At 33.4% G+C, this 14,008-nt stretch overlaps 1 protein-coding gene across 2 annotated transcripts in view; it reads right to left on the bottom strand.

Moving 5' to 3' along the window:
- The window catches only part of LRR (capping protein regulator and myosin 1 linker 1 leucine rich repeat protein), a 30,360-nt gene extending 16,798 nt beyond the window's left edge, over positions 1-13,562 (bottom strand). Inside the window, exons 1-12 of one of the 2 annotated variants that reach the window (XM_088277594.1) lie at positions 13,372-13,562; positions 13,109-13,212; positions 12,553-12,603; positions 12,364-12,472; positions 11,367-11,473; positions 8,753-8,868; positions 4,635-4,724; positions 3,547-3,791; positions 2,991-3,178; positions 2,481-2,558; positions 1,346-1,530; positions 441-589 (exon numbers count right to left, since the gene is read on the bottom strand). In XM_088277594.1, the coding sequence (XP_088133720.1) occupies positions 441-589; positions 1,346-1,530; positions 2,481-2,558; positions 2,991-3,178; positions 3,547-3,791; positions 4,635-4,724; positions 8,753-8,868; positions 11,367-11,473; positions 12,364-12,472; positions 12,553-12,603; positions 13,109-13,212; positions 13,372-13,408 (1,459 nt within the window). In that variant the 5' untranslated portion in view covers positions 13,409-13,562. Of the gene's footprint in view, positions 1-440; positions 590-1,345; positions 1,531-2,480; positions 2,559-2,990; positions 3,179-3,546; positions 3,792-4,634; positions 4,725-8,752; positions 8,869-9,507; positions 9,581-11,366; positions 11,474-12,363; positions 12,473-12,552; positions 12,604-13,108; positions 13,213-13,371 lie in introns of those variants that run through there. The other variant, XM_088277595.1, reaches the window with a different exon arrangement.
- Positions 13,563-14,008: the final 446 nt, after the last annotated feature.

The raw sequence follows: 14,008 nt of genomic DNA, 5'->3' as shown, positions 1-14,008 counted from the left end.
TAAACTGTATTTAAAATCCTCGGGAGAAAGTAAAATTAACTAATTGTATTTTAATAATAATATATATTGTAAGCGCACTGTAAAAAGTGAAAGTCAAAACATGTCATTATAACATAAGCTCATTCAAAAACTCAACGAGTTGTGTTAATTTGCTTCTTGAATTGTATTAAAATATTGCATATATTCAATTCAAGTTTAAAGTTTACCATATTTTTCTAAAATTAAATCCATGATTCAGAAATGATTAAGAACAGTAATGGTAGCTGATTTGAATTTTGTTTGGTTTTGTAAGTTTTTACAGTATACTCAGGAACACAATACTATATTTCAATTTGTATAAACATTTCACTATTTCAGGTACGGTAGAGTGATAAATGTTTTTTTATTGCAATTATGATAAAATGGAGATGTATAACTTCTTGGTAGATATTTTCACTCACAGTTATCGGAGAGATCGAGGTGTGTGAGACAGCGCACTCCCGGCAGGCAGGCCTCCAGTACCAGGGGCCCCCCGGTGGCCAGGGCACCGCGAAGGAACAACCTTAGATTCACAGCTGCTTCATTGCACGCCAGTCCCAGCAAAACGTTCCTGTATGGAGTCGATTGTGACATATAAATCAATATGGAAGAGTAGGAAATATCTCAAAATTCAAAACGTTATGTGATATCATAAAACAGCACTTGGAAATAAACAGACGTGAAAACTAATAACAAGATTTAAAATTTTAATTTATGACTATTTTATTTTCTTTCTTTTAAATTAATTGAATTGATGTTGAGAACTATCCTACACATGTAAAACATTATTGATTGCCTCTGAGTTTCACGTTTTGTAGTTTATAAAAACACCATTCATTAGTTTGGTGCATAAAATTAAATCCTCTCAAGGTTTGATTTAAATAAAGAAGTGTCATTTTTACCCTTGCATTGTATAATTTTTCTATAAATCTGCCTTGTTATTGCAAACAAACTTAGCTCAAACCGAAAATGAAATCTCTGGATACCAGTGAGAGATATGTATTTACATATCGTAGTCATACAGGAGAAAGTGACCAAGTGCATTTTTTACAAAAAAGTGATCACTGACTATTTGATATCTTACTAGCTTAATATTGCCCTGAAAAAATCCCAAAGGATCTTAAGCTTGGAAGTATAATATATTGACTTGTTAAAAATGACTAACTGCATTGGTGTTTATCTTCTTGCCAAGCAAAAGTGACTTAAATGTCCCTCCTGAACATTTTACGTTTTGGTAGTTGGTCACTTTCACCTGTACGACTACGATATATAAAGTTAGCTACAATAAAGTCACATAATAAGCCAAATTAGCCAAATTGGATCTTACTTGAGTGCATCTTGTGGAAGTCGGCAGTAAGATAGATCTAAATGGTCTAATGCCAGACAAGCCGTGAAGAACTGGCGCAAGGAGGGGGGAGGGTCTCTCGCTCCCCTCCGATTACTCCAGGGATTGTTGGACAGAGACAGCCAGCGAAGCTTTGCACCGCACCCTCTAAGAAGAGCTCCAAAAACCTGACAAGATAAAATATACAATAATTTTCAAAACACTCTTCTTTGACAATCCATATTGATATATGTTTTTAAAGGTAAGTAATATTTTTATAAACTTTTTAATTTGGACATTCAATATTCGTATCTCAGTAGACGTGAATTTTTTTATGAAAATACATACAACACAATATATTTTGAAGATGAAAAATGGGAAATGATGTCAGTCATTATTGATGTGGAGTTTGAATCCATTGTGATTCAGTGTTAAATATGACACAAACGGAATGTACATTGTTAATAAAATTAACCAGCGGATAAAAACTGAGTTATCCATTTTAATTATATTCCATTCCAATTATTTTAATTTTTTTATGAATTAAAAAAATAGACTAGAGTAATTTTAAAATAAGTAAAAAAAGTTCACATGGATATAATGCAAAATGTTGCAAAATGTTGCACTGAGATTTTTTTGATAAAATTATGTAATAAAAATATATATATATATATATATATATATATATATATATATATATATATATATATATATATATATATATATATATTGTATTAATACAATCCGCCTCCGTAGTGTAATGGTCAGCACGCTCGGCTACCGTTCTGGAGGTCCCGGGTTCGATTCCCAGGGGGGGTCAAATAAATAAAAGTGATTTTTTCACTCTAATATTTATTCAATATTACCCTGGACTGGTACCTGAAGCGGAGGGCTGATCACCTTTCCTTCGTGTGTTAACGATCAAGATAACACTGTGTTTATATAATGCAGTGCCCTATGCACCATTGGGGTGCAGATAAGGGTTTGAATTTGAATTGTATTAATACAAAACTGTGCCACCACTGATTTTTCTAGGTGTTTCAGTTTTTTTGCTGTGAAAGTACCTAAAAAACACCAACAACATCCGGATCGCTGTAAAAATCTAAAATAAATATATGTATAAATTACAATAACTTACGTTTTCCAGGGTGATTTCAGTGTTTGATAAATTGAGATGAGTTAACACATTGGGTTGAGCGAGAAAACTACACAAATCCTGCAAACAAAATAAACAATTATAAATCATATCAAATGTGACAAATGTCTTTTAAATATAATACATAGTAGATAAAGTCGGTTTAAAAGTAAAACCCATGTATAGAATGATACCGGAACCGCACTTTTTTTTTTTTAAATAATAACATTTTTAACCTTTTTTTGTTTTTGTTTCTGTACAAATATGTATATCCTCTAATAATATGAATTGCACCCTTTTAAAGTTACTATTTGGTGTGTTGTGGCTCAAACATTATCTCTGTAAAAAACTTTACAAAATTTATTTGTAAAATCTAAAACAAACAAAAAATGGATAAAACACAATTTCTTTAAAAAGTAAAGCGATATATGAGCCACTGCTGTGTAAATGATGAGTTTTACCTTTAAACCAACAATATTACTTGTATATTTTATGTAAAACAGATGAACTCACATGTATGTCATCTTTAAGATTATTATTGGAAAGGTCGAGGTGGGTGAGTGTCTCTAGGTTGTTGGTGTTATCACATAGCATCACTCCCAGACTATTGGCTGCCTTCCCTGTTATGTTACAGTGAGCAAAGCACAGGTGCCTTAATCCTGCTTCATTACTAGCTAGTGCATTGATTATGCTTATTGCCCCTGAAAATAAAAAAGGACAAATTAGTGAAAAAAAGGTGAAATTCGAAAACTGTTGATATAAAAAACGTTTCATTAAATGTATTAATGCAATTGTAGAGGTTAAAATTACCAATTCAATCACTTTACTGTACAAAATCATTTCCACAGTCAATAATATGAAGAATAAGTTATGTTTCAACCAACAAAATGCGGTTTAAATCTGAAATACTGGTTCATCACAACTAAATACTGAATGCAAAGTTGATATTATCGAAGGTGTCACAGACTGTAAGCCAACCGGGGGTACAAAGTTAAAGTTATAATTATAAGCAAAGTAAACAGTTTTTGAAAGTCTAAGAGAAACAATGAGTACATCAAGAATGAGTTACCTTTATCTTCTATAGGGTTATCGGTAAGATCTAGAGTATGCAGAGAGGCGGCTGCAGAAATGCTGGGGGCTAGTCGGGCAGCTCCGTCGTGGCGCAGTCCTGCCCGCGGCCAGTGCAGCTCCTTAAGCGCCCCCCGGCGCAGGGCCCCGCTCAGCGCCGCACCTCCCCCGCCCCCCTCCCCGGGGCCGCACACTCCGCGGAACCAGCGGTTGTATTGGAGGGCGCATACCAGGGCGCTTATTTCTCTGAAAACGTTGTCGTAATGAAACTTTCAAAGGGCCAAGTTAAAATGAAGACAAATGATTTATAAACTAATTGTAGATTCCTTTAGCACAGTGCTTGTGTGTAATACTTTGCATATATTCTGCCAGTATATTAGTGACATTTTGCACTGATGTATATGAATACATTTCAGATGGGTTTTTTTACGTCTGCAGATCGCTAGCGACGGGATTTGATAATTATAGTTAAGAACATATAGTTAAGACCTTAACAAGGAGTTTGGTATATCATATTCATGTGAAAACAATGGATAATTCCTTCTTTTTTGCCTTTGAAATGAGGCCAGTGCAGAAGGTAAAAAGACCCTTCCTGTCCTTAAGCATCAATCGACCGAACGGGTAAAAATATACTACGACAACTAATATTTAGTTTAAATGTCGAACCGTGTTTTAAATATTAAAAATAATGATAATATATTTTGATATTTACCATAGTAACAATGTCTGAATGTGACTATAATGTATATAAGTGTTTTATTTTTCTGGCTATAAGTAATACTAAAGTCTAAGAAAAAATTGATTAATAACTATTCAAAACTAATGATTTCTACATCAAAAGGAGAGTTTTATTTATTCAATTCTTGAACAATTTTTACTCAGGGATTGCAAGATGACTAAATATAAAAAATCAAACAATTTATTGATGTCATTTTCTGTGTTACACTAAGTAGAGTACTATTTGCACTTCATTCTAAATAATGAATATGATAATGACTTCAAGTATACTTGAATTTAAAAACAATTCCTTTACACATTTCATCGGAGCAATACATTTTAAAAAAACTATTACATATTATATAAACTTACTTTGGGTCTAGATGTTCAAAGTCTCTAAGCATCAGTACTCGCTGATTGTGTGTGTGGTACATTGTATCGATGTCCCAAGCCACGTCTTCCCTGAAGAACAAAAACAATAAAAAACTTTTAAAATCATTTTAACACATTTCGGACGGGTGTTTACGCCTGCAGACCACTGGCGACGGGATTTGATAATTGTGAACACATAGTTAAGACTTTACCAAAGAGATTGGTACATAATATTAATTTAAAAACATTAAACAATTCCTTCTTAGCTGGGCCGATAGCTGGGAATTGACGTCGCAGGAGGCTAATCCCTCTTAAAAACAGGCCGCAAGGCCTATAATAATAAGAAGAAGAAGAAGAATTCCTTATTTTTTGACAAATGACGCAGAAGATAAAAATACCCTTCCCGTCCTTAAGCATCAATCGACTAAATAGGTAGAACCTTTCCAGTCCTAATTGCGTTAATTAAAAATAATGTTTCAAAACCATACAATATATATAAACTTCATGTGAATATGTATAATATCAGAAATAATATAATCTTTTAAAAAACATATTTAAACTAAATTTAAGAAAAACGTGGCTAACTTTAAGGGATTTGTACACCTCAATGGTAGCTTACATAAATACAGGTAGGCAAACCCGAGTGCCTTAGCTATTGCAGCTATTTTGCTTTCACTCTCCTATACAACTTACTATTCCCCTTCTATATGTATATATTGGGGTGCTTGGAGTATGAAGTGAATATATAACCTCTCTACTCAAATGTCAACCTCACCTGCATGTGGTGCACCCTGCTACGCTGACGAGGCTCTGACGACCGAGAGTCTCCCGGAATAAGGAGGCACCTCTACAAAGCCAACGGCCTTTGGGGCGGATGAGCCAAGTAGAGTGGGGCAATCTCTTGTCCCCAAGGTGGGAAACTGCCTTGAAAGGGCGGATGAACCAAACAGTGTGGTCAACGGCTTGAGGATGCAGAAGGCCAGAGGGATACCACTGCATTAAAGATCCTCAGGATTCCCTAACCCTGGTTAGCCATAAATGTCGATCAACAACTTAAGACTTACTGATCATGGACCTCGGACCCCAAGATCCGGCAGGAGAAGGAACAAGGCTTCTCAGGTCGTCAACCAGCGAAACCCTTGTGACAACAAATTCAACATTGGTACTTGGAATGTTAGAACCATGCTACAACCGAGCAAAATCGAAGAAATCTCACAACAAATGACACAAGCAAAATTAGATATCCTAGGTATCTCTGAAACAAGATGGGCGGGAAATGGCGATTATGTCAAAGACGACTTGAGAATAATTCATAGTGGATGTGAAAAAAGAGGCAGCAAAGGTGTAGCAATCATTTTGAAAGGTGGATGGAAGAACAGCGTCCTTAACACTTTTCACGTAAATGAAAGAATCATTATGATAAAGCTACAAGCCCAGCCCACAGACATGTACGTCATACAAGTGTATTTTCCAACATCAAGCTGCAACGAAGAAGAAATTGACACCATGTACGAACAACTTGAGGAGCTGCTGAGACTTACCGAAAACAAATCAAATGTGATTATTATGGGAGACTTCAACGCCTCAGTCGGAAGTCAAACAACTGATCAAGAATGTATCGGAAAGTTTGGTTTAGGAAATATGAATGAAAGAGGAGAAAAAATGATAGAATTTTGCAAGCAGTCTGAGATGATCGTCACCAACACAATGTACGAAGTCCCCGAGAGAAGGAGGTACACGTGGAAGGCCCCCGGAGACACGAGGAGATATCAAATTGATTACATTCTAGTAAAGAAAAAATATAGAAATCAAATACAATCTAGTCACTCATACCCTGGAAATCAAATAGATAGTGATCACACTCTAGTCAAAGCGGTATGCAATATTAGATTTAAGAAAATAATCATGGCCAAGAAAAAGCACTGGTGTTTGGAAAAATTAAAAGATATAAAATTAGTAAAAGACTTCCAATCAACTCTAGTAAAGATTAATAATGAGACAGAACCAACTTCTTGGGAGACAATGAAAAAAAACATCAATGCAGCATGTGACGAAAGTATTGGGAAAAACGTCCTAGAACCCAGGAAACCATGGATGAATCAACAAATACTAGAATTAATCAAGGAGAGAAACAAACTAAGGAGTAAAGATTATGTCAAATACAAACGGATCAAAAATCAAATTACAGACCAATGTCGCAATGCAAAAAATGAATGGTTACGTGAAAACTGTAAAGAAATCGAAAGCCTATTACACAAAAATAATATCGATAAAGCATATAACAGAGTTAAAAGCCTAGAATATACACCTAAAACAAAGAGCAATATTGTTAAAGACAAAAACGGAAACCTATTATTTGAAAATGAAAAGGTAGCTGAGCGATGGAAGGAATATCTAGAAGATCTGTACTGTGGAAATGATATCGAAGACGAAAGGATTTATTTGGAACCAGAAGAAGAAGTAGATCCCGATTGCAAAGGACCACCCTTGACAAGGGCTGAATTCGATTTTGCAGTGAAGGCCTTAACGGATAGAAAAGCAACTGGGATAGATGATATACCTGCTGAGGTTTTAAAGAATGTAGACGAACGGACGAAGACAGCACTATATAACATCATAAGTGAGTGCTACGAAAAGGGAAAATTGCCCAACGACTTCGTAAAGAGTAAGTCTATAACAATACCTAAAAAGGGAAATGCAGCAGACTGCAACAACTATAGAACCATAACACTTCTATCCCACGCATCCAAAGTGCTCCTGAACACTATAAAGGGCAGGTTGAAAAAGAAAGTGGAGGAACAGCTTGGAGAGGATCAGTTTGGTTTTAGAAGTGGAGTGGGAACACGAGAGGCAATTTTGGCACTGAGACAGATACTGGAAAGACGACTGGATGTGAATCTTATAACATACACGACCTTTATAGACTTAGAGAAGGCTTTTGATAGAGTGGATTGGTACCTCTTGTTTAAAGTCATGAAGAAAAGAGGAATTGATTGGAAGGACAGAAGAATCATCCTCAAATTGTACAAGGACCAATCCACTCTCATAGATATTAATGGTTCCTCAAAAGAAGCCAAGATAAGAAAAGGTGTGAGACAGGGTTGTCCGCTGTCACCCTATCTATTCAATTTGTTCATAGAGCAGGCCATTGAAGAGTTGAAGGAAAAAACAAATGGAGTAAAAATAAACGGTCAACAAATACATTGTATAAGATTCGCTGATGACATCGCCCTGATAGCAGAGGACGAGAGTGACATGAACCACATGTTAAACACTCTCTCTAATGCTCTGGATAAGTTCCATTTGAAAATTAATGCCGCCAAAACAAAATCAATGATCGTTGAAAAAGAGCAATCTGACCTCCATCCAACAATACTTCTCGGAAATAGAGTAATTCAACAGTTGGATCAATTCTGTTATCTGGGTAGCACGCTAACATATAACAATAAATGTACCCTAGACATAAAAAAGAGGATAACGCTAGCCAAGCAAACTTTTATGAAAAAGTACAGCCTCCTATCAAACAAACATTTAAAAATTGAAGTAAGAAAAGGATTCATAAAGGCTTTTGTTTGGAGTGTTTTGTTGTATGGGTGTGAAACCTGGACCATCCAAAAGTACGAAAAAGACCGGCTTGAAGCATTTGAGATGTGGGTTTGGAGGAAGATGACCAAGACATCATGGGTTGTAAGGAAGTCCAACGAAAAGGTGTTGCAGGACGTAAAAGAAAGAAGAGAGCTTTTAAATCATATTTTGAAGAGGAAGGCCAAGCTAATAGGGCACTCAATTAGAAATAGCACCTTTCTTAGCAACATCTTCGAAGGAAGAATCTTGGGAAAACGAACAAGAGGCCGCCCAAGAACTTCATACTTCCAGGATTTGAAGCGGCTCATGGACGTCTCCTCCTATTCGCAGCTCAAGAGGATGGCGACTGACAGAGACAAGTGGCTGACACTACAAGGCGCTGCCTTTAGAAGATGATGATGATGATGTATATATTTACCCCAACTAAGCAAAGATACACTTTTACTTTGCCAACGCCCACACATTTCGCCATATTACATATTTACCTATTTCAATTTATTATTTGTTAAAATCAAACACATCTAGTGTCATACCTGAAGGGAACTTGTAGTAAATCACAAGCAGCAGCATATTGAGCGGAGAAACCCCCACAAGGACCTCCTACCGTGGCCCCCGTACCACCCGCCTCCAAAGCTCCCGGGACAGATATCTGCAAACATAATTAAAATGAAAATTCACAAAAAACTAGTTTATTTTTAGCCACTATGCTAAAAGGACAAATTATATTAATAACACACCAATCCCATTTCACAAATCAAGCAGGAGTGACGCATCAACAACGACAAGTATTAAAGTTTTATGAATTTTGAATAGGCTCTGTTATCAAAACCACAAAACTGATAATAATCATTGGTAAACATTTATTTAAGGGGCATTGAAACATAGTGTTTACATTAACATTTATTTTATCATAAACTCTTTACTAAGAAATAATATATTTATAAAATAAGATTGATGTGAATCAACTATGTCGTCCATTAAATACTACTTTTGAAAACCAATCATTAGTAAGTATTTAGTTATTAGTATTTACAGTGTGTGGAAATTTAAAAGTGAAAATGTTGTTTTTCTAATAGTAGTATGATTAAAAATCTAATTTTATAAATAAATATATTGTCCATAAGAAGAGAAATTAGGACCAAAATATCAATGTAATTATGTACTGCGTTTTGATCCCCTTAAAGTAAATTTAATAAAGTGGAAGTGTAGCAATTAGTTGTAATTTTATTTATGGAAAAATACAATAAATATTATTACAACGGGTTTAAATTAAGTGTGTGAGGTATACCATTCAATTTTATTCTGTTGTTATGTAATAAATTGATAATGTATGTTCGAGAAGCCACTTTACACCTCAACTGAATTTTTATAGAAGGTATACGTTATAACATATGTTTCACCGTTAAAATTAGTGCCTTCTATATCAAAACCAAATTATCAGTTTGCCAACATCACATCAGTCATTATGGATATATCATTTTTAAATATTTTGCAAACACACCAATTTTGTGATTAAACCATGGGTTAGATATCGGAATATTAAATTTGGTATTATAAATATGAATAAAACATAAATTTATGTTATAAAACCACATAATGCTACAGTCCTCTTTTTATTAAAATGATGTTTGCTTTTTTGTTCAAAAATAAAAATAATTTAAAGGTATTTCACATTTCAAGAGGTACAATACCTACGACACTTCATAATGCAAATTTCTAAAAATTATTTTCAGAATGAATAAGGATGTTGAAATTTACACCTAAAGTAAAAAGTGAATAGTTAGGTAGTAGTTTAATATTTTAATATATTAAATAAAAATGCAGTGTTAAATAAATAAGTAGTATTTTTGGAATAAAATATATTGACAAAGTATCAAAAACACTGAATATACCAAATTATGAGCAAGATATTTTGTAAATGTTGGTAAACATGTTTTGACTTTTTCCATCGTAACAGATTTTACACAAAAATGCTAAATTTATTTTGCAGCACTGCACAACTCTTTTAACTATCTAGGAGGCACTGAATAAAAGACAAAACAAACACAAATTTTGTCACATAGTGATGTCATTAAATTTTCTAACAATGATTGTCAACTACTTAGTATGTATACTGGTTATCGATGACAAATTAATTCCATACTAAACCACACTTTCCCCTCGACTTCCCCTCCTCTGATAAAACCACAAGGTTTATTCAAATGCTTGAGACCACACTATTAATATTTGCATCATAATAAACAGCTGGTTTTCGTATTACTTTTTTGCAGGAAGGAAAATAAACAATGAACAACTTGAATAGCATCTAAAAATTGTGAATCATAGTGGAATCTTGGTATCTAAACTCCTACGAATAAATTAGAAGGTAAAAAATGTATACTGTATGAAATATTTATTCCTTTGACATTCCAATGAAATACATTATTTTTAAATGTGAACAAATTTCAGTGCTCCAGTTAATATTTTTTCACAGGAATTACATTCAAGGAATCATTCAACTATCATTTTAGACCATAAACAGAAGTACACAATTTTATTTAGCTTTTTGAATCTGAGTTGATTCTCCTCCCAAATTCTGATAAAATTATCTGAACATAGTAATTTGCCCTTAAAGTTATTTGTTTAAAGTATTTATATATACATTAATAATCTACAAATGAAAAAAATAAATAGAATTGCAATATGCACTTTTCTGCTTCTAACCCTTACGTCATCATATTAACACAGTGTTATCTTGATCATTAATTACATAAAAGCAAGGCGATCAATCTTGCGCTTCAGGTATCAGTCCAGGGTAGTGTCAAACAAATATTAGAGTGAGAAAACACTTATATTTATTTTGACCCCTCTGGGATCGTACCCGGGACCTTCAGCGTGGTAACGAAATGTGATTACCGTTACACTACGGAGGTGGACCTGAATTATGTATACTGAATAGTTAGCCAATATTCCATTAGCAGATTGTCTCGCAAAATGAGCTAATAATTTTAAATAACCTATGTTTCCTAATAGAAGACAGGATATAAAGGAGGTATCAATAACATTCATGAAAATATAATAGAAACCGAAATAATTTTGAATTTTTGAATAAAATTAACCATAAACTTTTTTGTAGAGGGTGTAATACATTTATTTAAAATAATTTACCTTGGGAATGATATGGGCAAGTGCTGCCCCTGGGCAAAGACGTGCCAAGGCTCCAGCCAGGGCACACACAGCCCCCACCACTCGAGCGCCCCCTTCTGATTCATCACCTTAAAAAATATATATTAATTGCAAAATACTTCAGAAACTGCATGCCAACAGCATATCGTTCCCATTCAGAAGAAAATCTTTAAATGCAAATATAGCAATATTGAGAATTCTAAAGTATAAATATATGTATCGTGTTTTCTGTAGCCAGTTGAAGGATGTAAAGACACTTTTTTTATAATTATGGTTTTCATGTAAATATAAAGATTTAGTTTTTAGAGAATTTGGACTGAATATGACAGGGATAACATTATTTAAAAAGTTTTTAGACTAGATTATTATTTTATGATTCTAGTTTATATGAGTAGTCCACTTGCAAACCACATTATGTTAAAAATTTCAGTTTTTAAGCCAATGGCGGCAATCGGTAGAAGATTAAATCTTTTATCGATTTGAGTTTTTTTGAGAGATTTTCGAAAGTGAACTGTCAATCGGCATAGAGAGTCTTGCAAGAGTATTGATTTTTATATTCCATTTTATTCCTAACTTTGTTTTGGCAGATTATGTTAAACATAGATTTCATTAATTGATTCGACAGTAACTTTGTGGTAAAATCTATCCATATTTACTAAGTAAAACTTAAATAAAAAATTAAACATGGATGTTAATATTTTTAATTATCTATCGATTGGCGCCATTGACTAAAAAACGTCTTTTTTTTAACATAACGCGATTTCCAAGTGGACTACTCATTTATAAAGGGAGCAATATAAGTAATGAAATATTTTGCATACATACATTAAGGATCATGCGACTCATTTCCAACATTCTAATAGAGCAAATCTGTCCAATGAACTGTACTTGCTATTCTCATAAAAAAAATGGAAAACAGTAAAAATCAGAACTAATGGGCCAGGTTAATGCTGTGGTTGTAGCTCAGTATTATATTTACCAATTAAAAGAGAAAGAGGCTTTGTATCTGAATCAAACACGAAACATAGATGGTTCGGCTGGCGACTTTCCAGGGCTTCTATTTCGAGATAGTGATAATGGGCTTCAACCTGAAAATTTAATAACATATTTTATTCAAAAAGTTCAATTCGATTATAATATCTTGCTAATTTGCTTGATAAAAACATACTCTGGCAGGAACTTTTACAGTGAGAACAAATAGCCGACTGGAGCAAAAAACCTGTAAAAAAAAAAAACAATAAAAATCAATACTTCAATAACAAAAATAACAATATAAATTGCTAAAAAATTCTACGTTTTTTCTGACATCAAAAGCTTTTTTTTTAAACAAAATAAATCTTAAAAATTAGTGGCCTCGCTTTGGTTGCATGCGACAAATTAGCATTTGTCAAAAAAATATTTTAAGGAATTAGTAAAGCCACAAATTTTCCCTTTGTCACTCAAGATAAACACTTATCGCTTGTCATTTTTATTGTATTGTTTTGGCTACACCATAAACACGCCATAGCGGATGGAAATATTCTGACATCTCCTATTTTCCTGCCTCCTACTCATCCCATCCAATGAAGGCATAGTCAAATTGATAGTAAGTTGTCAATAATAAAGGATATTATAAATAAATAAAATTTATAACCAAATAGTTATACCATGTTTACAAATTCGTTTAAAACTAACATAAATTGGTAGGCAAATTATTTAAAAATGTTTAATATACATTTACTCACTAGAACTCTATTCTCCGATTTAGATTTTTCCCCTCTGGTTTCAAGGCGTACCAAGGTCTTGAAGAATATCTTGACGTTCTTGCCAAGCAAATTGGTGAGACTATCTGCGGATACATAAAATCACAATCCTAAATACACGGATATACGAGCGAATGCAAATGTGTTACAAATTATTAAGGAGTCTTATTTTATAAAAGTAGGACAAAAGATAAGAATTTGCAGTATCTCAATATATATTACGGTATTATTGTTGACAAACCAACCATTCCAATCATTATTCAGCTGTGATTTGGTAGACATCTTTATAAAAAAATGTATGGTAATAAAATCCTTAAAGCTATTTATTGCAATTACACCACTTCCGATTGTTCATTTTATCTTAAAACTAAGCTAACTAACTAAACAACACAACAAATACAGAACTAGGGCACCCTCCCAATACCGAATTAGTCATGAATTCTAGCATTTTGACAGTAGTTTGACAATATTATAATGTTGCACTTTAAAATATTATGCAATTTAAATCTTAAATTAGGTGCCTACTTACATTCTATGAAGAAAAAAAAACATTGATTTATCATCTAAAATAGGTACCTACTTAATCTAAATATATAAAAAAACAAGATTTCACCTGCGCCGTTTTGTTATTTAAATTATAGGATTAATTTATTCTGAATCTATCTTTTTAAGTTTTTTGATGATTTTACATAAATTATTTATAACGTAATAAGTATAATATGAATATGTACAAAACAATTTCACGGTTATTATACAGCCACAAAATAATCTGTTTAATATAAATTCACTACTTCAGTGCGCGGATGACTATATTTTCCTAGCCTACTTTGCTCGAGCTCTCCAGACAGCGGTAAACACCTTTTCTTGGGTTTATAATGCTCT

This window comes from Brachycentrus maculatus, unplaced genomic scaffold (genome assembly GCF_059751285.1).
Source record: "Brachycentrus maculatus isolate JH-2025_06_01 unplaced genomic scaffold, ASM5975128v1 h1tg000047l, whole genome shotgun sequence".
In the NCBI taxonomy this organism is placed as follows: Eukaryota; Metazoa; Arthropoda; class Insecta; order Trichoptera; family Brachycentridae; genus Brachycentrus; species Brachycentrus maculatus.
This window is presented reverse-complemented; position numbering and strand designations above follow the sequence as displayed.